Below are 9,091 nucleotides of genomic sequence, written 5' to 3'. Positions count from 1 at the left end.
GCAGCAGCAGCAGCAGCAGCAGCAGCAGCAGCATACAGCATCATACAGCAGCAGCAGCAGCAGCAGCAGCAGCAGCATACAGCAGCAGCAGCAGCAGCAGCATACAGCAGCAGCAGCAGCAGCAGCATACAGCAGCAGCAGCAGCAGCAGCAGCAGCAGCAGCAGCATACAGCAGCAGCAGCAGCTACAGCATACAGCATACAGCAGCAGCAGCAGCAGCAGCAGCTACAGCATACAGCAGCAGCAGCAGCATACAGCAGCAGCAGCAGCAGCAGCATACAGCAGCAGCAGCAGCAGCAGCATACAGCAGCAGCAGCAGCATACAGCAGCAGCAGCAGCAGCAGCATACAGCAGCAGCAGCAGCAGCAGCAGCAGCAGCAGCATACAGCATACAGCAGTAGCAGCAGCAGCATACAGCATACAGCATACAGCGACAGTGGAAGGATAAATGGCTCTTCCCCACCGCAGAGAAAAGCCACAGTCTGAACTGAGAGCCGACCAGAGGGAGCCCGTCCTTCCTTCACAACACCCCGGCCAACGCCTGCTCTGCTTTGTACCCAGAGAGCAATGGGGGGGGGAATGTATGCTCTATACATTGTGGTTCTAAAAGTGGTGCCCTGGGACCCTAACCTCCCATGGGGTCCCCAGCTATTCAAAAATAGCAGATCTACAAGCTCACATTTATATATTGATCTTTTATCGTTCATTTTTTAAGAGCCTGCCCAGGGACTACAGATGAAATTTAGCTTTGGCTAACTCTGGCCCATTTACATTGAGGTGAAAACTGACATGTTGATTAATGAGCTTTGTCCCTGTCAAATAAATAAATACATTTAGATAATAGATGTATAACCAATAATATAAAAAAAATGTGGAAAACGTATCAGTTTTAAACAATATTTATTTTTTACATAATTCTTCTCTTCTGGGGGGTCCCTGGCTAAACCTTTTCAGATGATGGTCCGCCGCCAAATATCATTAAAATCTGCCCCCAAATTGGTAACATTAGTATAAGAATAATAAAATATGCCTCGAAACCTTGACAAATCTGTTTCCTTACCGATGAACTTAAACTAAAACGTTGAGAACCACTGGCAGAGAGAAATCCTGTTAATGCATCCGGTATATGAAATAAACGGATAAAAAAAAGAAAATTGCCCATTTGTACAAAAATGTCGTGAACTGTCCTACTGACTAATGCTTTAGAGAGGTGTGTGTACATGTACCATATGGAGATGTTTAAGGTCAGCTTTACCTCGTAAAAGCTGTTAGTTGGTGCACGCACTAGAATGCATACCCGACTGAATTCATAAATGGTACATTTATGTGGCGCCTTTATCCCAATCGTGTCACAATGTGCATTCCATTAACGTGCACATTCATAAACTGACGGCAGAGGAAACCACGTAACCTGCTCATCGAGAGCAGTTTCAGCACCTAGTTCCCCCTGGCTTTGGACACAAAGCCAGGGGGAACCTCGTGATTCCCTATGTAGCCACTCTACCTCCTGAGCCACCCTCGCCCTATTTCTAAAACATTAACACTATAGGTGTCATTACTAGTCATTAGTCCTACAACTACAACCTATCTCAAACCCTCACCCTAAACCTAACCTCCCACAGGGCAGAACCTAACCTTAACCCATGTCTAACCAATGACTAGTCTAAACTAAGTATGCACCCCTATTTGGGTCAGTTATTTGCATTAACGTAGACAAATCCAATTCATTCATGTTCGGTTTCAAAACTAATAAGTGAGATATAATTCCCTTTGCCCCAGAAAACCACACATCTGGAACGTGCCGGTATAGATGGTGCCCTTGTCATCATGTCCCCATTAGTTTGTTGAAATGAAAATCCAGTGTTTGTAGCGGCTTGGGTGCTTCGAACTCAATGCTAAAGAGCAGTGGTGGAAGAAGTAATATCACATGAATGTGTCTGTACTCAACATTTGACTCGAGCAAAAGTAAAACATTTGCATTAGCATCGATCAGTACCAAAGTAAAAGTTATAAACATTGTCACAATGTTTAAGAAATAATCAAGTATAAGAAGGGCTTTAATTGCTTAACACATTCCCTCCCATTTCCATAGGCGGTAACGCAAGGCCAGTGCCAGTGAAATGCATGACATAAGCGGAGAAGAAGAAGCATTATCCGGCTGACCCGGAAGTGATTGTCCTCCATTGCTGCGCCAGGGTCGCTCGCGGTTGTGTAGCCCCGATCAGACTATTATTATGGTTAGCACGAACTCTAATTAATTGTTATTATTTGCTTTATTAAGCTCCCAACATCGTATACTTTATCCCATTCTGAGCACTTTAAACACTAAGGACAGCGCGCATGCACCGAGGATTGGGATGTACCTGTAGGCTGTTTCTACAATGGGAGTCCTATATAGGGTCCAGCCGCGGAAGCGAAAATAAGATAATATAATTTTTAAAGCAGGATTAATGCACTTTAATCAAATCTCGTGTTCTCGTGAATGGTAGATGGTAATAATGAATGATGGTGATATGAAGATGGTAATAATAGCTTTTCTCGAGATATCTCGAGAATGGCATGGATTGTGTTAATGTACATTTTATACCTCGAAACTCGAGCGCAGTACCCGAGTATACATGCTTTTAGTTACTTTTCCACCACTGCTAAAGAGCCATTTGGAAAAATGCGAGTGCCACTTCAACAATGGCAAAAAGTCAAGAGGTGACTCTTGCAGTTCAGGAGAAAACCCATTGAAGTCAAAGCGATCACTCCTGCCATTGCTACCTGTCAGACAGAACAAATTGAATTTGTCTTCCTTCAGTGGGCTTGTTGGAACTCTAAACAGCGTATTAGCGGCTCCACTTATCAAAGCTGTCAAAGTAAATCTGTTTAGCTGTGAACCTTTGAGACACAGATAGGCCTCCAGGTGACATTTCATGCTCGAGGCTCGGTACCAAACATTTAATACTTCAGGGACAGACTAGCAAGTTTACTTTTGAAGCGCATTACCCTTTGGGAGCTCATGCACCCTGTGTAAAGGTTCAGCTGTGTGACCCAAAACAATAATGTGAGTCTCCCCATGGCATCCAAATTTACAATCAATCCGTTATGGATTAACAATTTTTTGAGCGGCGCCTCCGCTCTATTACGCAGCTATGTGTGTCCGACTGTCCGTATGTATGTGTACGCATATAGCTCTAGTCCATAGCTCTAATGCGTTGCATTTAGAGCTATGTTACTCTCGACTTCCGCCGCTCGCATGAATGCAGACCAGCCTCTCGTCTTTAGCGTAAATAAAAATAACGTTTTTGCTACTCACTTTCTGGCCAAAAAGTACCGTTTATACGTGTGGTTGGGGGCTCAGAGTGCTTCCACTAAGGAAAGTGGGCTTTCTAATGACACAACCTGCCTTTGTTTTGGTGAGTAGCAAAAACGTTATTTTTATTTACGCTGAAGATGAGAGGCTGGTCTGCATTCATGCGAGCGGCGGAAGTCGAGAGTAACATAGCTCTAAATGCAACGCATTAGAGCTATGGACCAGAACTAGTGTACGCAGCACGCTGTACGTGTCCGTCCGAGCACGGAAAGCTGCAACACGGTAACTCTGTCACTTCTGGACCGTTTCGGACTCGGTAAGGCTCGCCGGAACCGGGGCCGGCCCCCTGCAGGGCGCGTTCCTGGGGCTCTCGATGTTGCAGGGACCCCCCCCGCGGAACCCCACACGGTACAGTTGCACCGCTCACTTCACACAGGTGTCATTTTATAGTGGAAATAGTCATCTAACAGCTCACAACGAGACGCGATGCAACGTGTTGTGACACTGGATACTAGGGTGGGGGGGGGGCTGGCCGGGGCCATCCTTACGCAGCGAGGTCACTCACGGTGGCACTTTAGCATGCAGTGATGGGTCAAACACATCTCATATCACCCCCTAGGGGTTATCGGTTATCAGCCCCAAGGGGATTCTCAGATATTTCATCACTTCCCTCGCCCATCAAGTTTCAGTATGTGATCATGGCAATTCCACTCAAAGTGTGTGTGTGTGTGTGTATTATATATAAACTACATCTATTTAATTCGTGCAAGGCGGTTACATTTCTGCCTGGGTTCACGAGCATTTGGCTTTAGCACGAAACCCTTTCATTTTGCCCATGTCCTCACAGACCCATTGGTCTCAGAATATTGCATGTTTCTTTTCCCCTTGGAGGGCCGAGGTGAAAACTTGAGTGATGTCTGCCAAAAACACCTTCTCACTTTTACACACACGACTCCCTCAGCACCGTCCACCACCCACACCACCAGCACCACCACTCTCCCAATGGGCTATCCCTGTCAGGCAGCCGAGCGCGCCCCACGGCTCCATTAACCGATTCTGGACGGGAACCACTTTGTGTTTTAAGAATGATGTTGTACTTTTAGCCGTTGAAAAATAGCAGATCTACAAAGGCACAGAGTGCCGCGCTATACGAGCTTGTAGGTCTGCTATTTTTGAAAAATCTTTCAAATGTGGCGCAAATCTTTGAATATATTATTCTTTCAGAGCGAACGTTTTTAACTCAAATCTTTGCTTCTGAGGAGGGGTTCCTGGAACAACATATTTTCAGATGGGGGGCCCCCCCGAGGCCAAATACAGATAATTCTGGGGGTCCCTGACATGAAAAAGGTTGAGCACCACTGACTTAGAAACATATAGGATTTTCAGAAAACTGTCAGGATTTAGAAGATATTTTGTAGAATCTATAGTGTCTAAATGGGTTAAACGCCTGCGACATCTGAATGGGCTGAAGTGCTCTCATCACACGGCCAACAACGCCATCACTCAAACGTGGCACGCCACTTATGTCCGTTTGACAAAGAGGTTGTCATGAGGCTCACCTCTCCGTCCAGAATGAGAGTATGACTTAAAGGACCACTTCACCACTTTTCAACCTATCTTCATATAATAGTTCCTCACTAATAATCATGATAAAATGGCACGATTTTTCTCTACTCAGTCTGTGTCTCATAGGAGGGCTGTGGGCAGTTTAGAAACCGTCTTCCAGTGACATCATTAGGCAGATTATTTTTTAAACAAGATTTTTTTACAAAAATGTTTAGATTTTCATTATCGTGAGAACGATGGCTTCCATTTTCGCATTGCAACTTTTCAGGACTAGAAAGCCTGCAGTTTTTATTAGCTTGTATTCCCCATCGATGATGTCACTGGAAGACGGTTTCTGAACTGCCCACAGCCGCCCTATGAGACACAGACTGAGTAGGAAAAGATCGCGCCATTTTTTCATGATTATTAGTGAGGACCTATTATATGAAGATAGGTTGAAAAGTGGTGAAGTGGTCCTTTAAGTGAGCAGACTCTGTCAGCCAACAGCCATTGTATTATCCCCCCCCCCCCCCCCCCCCCGCATGTTTCTTCAATATATTGACCATGTCTAAACAAAAAACTTTTCCTGGGGACTTCATGCATTGTCTTGGTGTTATGTTGTGTGGTGCTATAGGGCACAGCAGTGGCGGAGACGGGATATAAGAAAGATAGAAAAAACATTCATTTTCCCCCCCATAGAGATTTCTGAAAATATGTATATATAAATTATTTGAAGCCTGGGACCAAGCCATCCAGGCGCGATAAATATTTGAAAGCCAGAAAAAGAAAAAAGGGTATTTATGACATAATATAATTAGATATTCATATATCTTTTGACACAGAATCAAATGTTTTATGCGGTCATGATTCACCAGGAGCCTGGCTTAAACTAATTATATAAATATTTTGGGAAATCTCTATGGGGAAAAAGGAACGTGTTTGTGGAGAGATATATGCCCTATATTGTTATGCGTTTTCTGTGGAATATGTCCCTGTGGGACAATAAAGCCTATATTGTTATTATTATTATTGAGTTATTATTTTGTGGATTAATATATTGAGCGCAAACCATTGTAAACAAATGAAGGGTCATACTTTCAAAAGTTAAATGATTATAATTATTCATTTGTATTTGTAGCCAATGTATAGTATATGTGTAAAAAGTGAAATCCACTCAAGTATATAAAAAAAACCCCATTGCTCATTCAAACCAATTAATTCCATTTTGTTATGCATCTTACATCAATGCATAATAATTGTTATACATGGGAAATAACTGTACGCGCCATTGACCAAGGTCAGCGTAATTGGCGGGGTAAAAAAAGAGCAGCCAATTACATCTGTGGCATTTCAAAAGCTTAAAATCAGTGATTCGGCGTGGAATTATTATTCTGAATGTTAATTCCACGTCATCTTTTCCAGTGGACAGTGGCTGATTCAGTTTATTAATTTAACCACATGACCCATGGGGGGCGGCCCATAGGGGGAGGCGGGGTATGCAGCCGCTTCGAGTGCCACCTCTTAGGGGCGCCACTTAAGCCTGCACTGATAGTGCCGCACTGATAGTGGTGCGGCACTGGTTTCTGCTTTAAGTGGGGGGATATCGGTCGGGCAACTGGCAACCCAAACATTCACATTGGGTGAGGTGACAAATGTTAGACGTCTAAAAATGAATCCTCTATACGTGCTGCGCGTTGCCTGGGAGACTGGCTTAACAGCCGACCCTTCCGGCCCCGGGTTCAACCGGAAGGAAAAGAAAAAATAAACAACAACAAAAATTGGATTTGCCTCCATGAGTCCCAACTTAAAGGGATAGTTCAGATTTTTTTAACTTAAGTTGTAAGCCATTAATATAGTGGTTGCAACTGTAATAATTGATTGCCCGAGTCCTGTGGTGGGAGTTCTGCTCTGGTTTTGGTGAAATATCAAGTAGTTCCGGTCATTTTGTGGGGGGCACTGGGGGCCACGCAGTACAAGTAAATTAATCCACAAAACTAACATAATTTGTATTGTTGACCTATTTCTAAAATATTAGTGCAACTTCTGTTCTTTTTTTACCCCTCTATCACACAGAACTATGTTTTTTGTGTTCATATCACTACGCCCAAAAAATAGTTCCATGTGATAGAGGGGTCAAAGTTGAACGAAAGTCGCGCTAATATTTTAGAAATAGGTCAACAATACAAATTACGTTCGTTTTGTGGATTAATTTACTTTTACTGCGTGGCCCCAGTGCCCCCCACAAAATGACCGGAACTACTTAATATTGACCAAAACCAGAGCAGAACTCCCACCATGGGACTCGGGCAATCAATTAATACAGTTGCAACCACTATATTAATGGCAAGTATTTCATACAACTTAAGTTCAAAAAATCTGAACTATCCCTTTAAGGCTCCTTTTTTCCCTTTGTCCGTCAAAACAAGCTTTTTTTTTCAACGGACCACAAGTTATCATGATCGCGTTTTACACAAAAGTATTTTCAAGATGCCGAGTGGAATTAATTAAATTAGTCCGGCGGCGGCGATCCAGCCGTGGCTTTTACTTTTTTAATTCTGCAGACGGTGCATATATATTTATTTTACCAGGCATGACTCCAACTCCAAGCATCACTCAACAAAAAAATGGTAAGTTAATAAAATGTATGAAATCCTCCACGAGGATAGATAGATGGGTGTATAGAAAGGTTAGAACCGTGCCAGATGTCCTAGAATTCGACTATTATAACCGTAGATACCCGAAACCGTGCCAGACCGTACAGATCTCGCTTGTAGCGCCACCTAGTGCCCAACCAGCCCTGACATGACCCTATATTCTTCATTGACTGGGGTCCCCCAGGGCTCTATGTTAGTAACCCCCCCCCCACTCTTTTCCTCATACACCAAATCTCAAATTGCTGATCTTGTTTGTAGATCATACCCAAAGTAGCCTAAGTAAAAAAGTAGCAATACTGCAAAAATACTATGTTAAAAGTAAAAGTCTGGTAATCAAATTGTACCTGCGTTAAAGTACAAAAGTGTTGACTTTTAATATTATATTATACTTTTAAGTACCAAAAGTAAAAAAAATAATATGCAGAATGTCCCAGTTATCATATGTATTAAAATCTTTAGAAAATAGCAGATCTACAATCTCACAACGCATTGTGGAATTGTAGAATATAGGGACGGCGGGTCGGCGGGGTTGTGGTGGTCAAAAGGGAAAAAGCCAATACACATAATTTATAGATAGATAATTTATTATTTATAGCATATCATCTCGATAACCTTCTGTCTCCCATGCTTCTGAGCGTTATCTACTTTTAGGACACATATCGTACAATATTACTTACTTTAGGAAACTGCTTGACTGGTATTAAGATTTTCTGTCCCAGTTTCATGTTCTTATTGATGACGACGTCGATGAACTTCTCGTCTTCCTTCCCTTCATCTTTCTGGAGTTTCTCGATCTCTACAGAAACGGGAGGGAGAAAGAAAGGGGAACACATGAAGCGTACGAGAGGGTCAGCGTCTGGAAGTGGCAGATGAAAGATTCCGTCTGATAAAACTTGGGATGAAACGTGATGGAATTTCTTTCGGAGGAAAAGAGAAGGAAACTGCAGGCAGCCTGTACAAGTTTGCAAAATTCACCCCTTATCTCAAGCCAGACAACTCCATGGCACAATATTCTAAAAGTCTATCATCTGTATGTCAAAGATATATTTTAAAATGATCTTTGAGATATATATTTTTTTAGAATTTTAGTAGAATTCACCTGTAAGACGGTAATTTATGTTACCACATAAATAAGACATGAGGGCAGGGTGTTCAACTTCACCATCACAGCACAATACACCCAATACAGCACATTTGGTCAACAACCTGCTTCAAACTAACTGGCTGCCTTTTATAGGCCCCCTAGCTGCAGGAACTGACCTGGATGATACCATTTATTGTGTTTAAACACCTGTAACCAAGCTGTTTGTTGTTTTCATCTTGGATTAACCAAACTAAAATCCACATGTGAGAGGGTAGACCTAATTTAGCCAGCTAGCTTGCAATGCAAATAATTAACAGCAGCTGTAAACGGTTTTCTTTGATTGTGTGTGTGTGTGTGTGTGTGTGTGTGTGTGTGTGTGTGTGTGTGTGTGTGTGCGTGTGCGTGTGCGCGCCAGCCAACTGAATGTTTTCTAAAAGGACAACTTTTTGCATTTTGACTATGTGCAATAACTAACTGCAAGCCATTGAAGAATGAACCAATCAGTAATTG

General features: G+C 42.8%; 1 protein-coding gene across 2 annotated transcripts in view; it reads right to left on the bottom strand.

Annotated features, from left to right (window-relative positions):
* khdrbs3 (KH domain containing, RNA binding, signal transduction associated 3) overlaps nucleotides 1-8,852 on the bottom strand; it is a 90,221-nt gene extending 81,369 nt beyond the window's left edge. The window contains exons 1-2 of one of the 2 annotated variants that reach the window (XM_079521788.1): nucleotides 8,758-8,852; nucleotides 8,175-8,293 (exon numbers count right to left, since the gene is read on the bottom strand). In XM_079521788.1, coding sequence (XP_079377914.1) covers nucleotides 8,175-8,222 — 48 coding nt within the window. In that variant the 5' untranslated portion in view covers nucleotides 8,223-8,293; nucleotides 8,758-8,852. Of the gene's footprint in view, nucleotides 1-8,174; nucleotides 8,294-8,596; nucleotides 8,738-8,757 lie in introns of those variants that run through there. The other variant, XM_079521787.1, reaches the window with a different exon arrangement.
* Nucleotides 8,853-9,091: the final 239 nt, after the last annotated feature.

The sequence above is a fragment of the Electrona antarctica genome, assembly GCF_951216825.1.
Source record: "Electrona antarctica genome assembly, chromosome: 15".
Taxonomy (NCBI): domain Eukaryota; kingdom Metazoa; phylum Chordata; class Actinopteri; order Myctophiformes; family Myctophidae; genus Electrona; species Electrona antarctica.
This window is presented reverse-complemented; position numbering and strand designations above follow the sequence as displayed.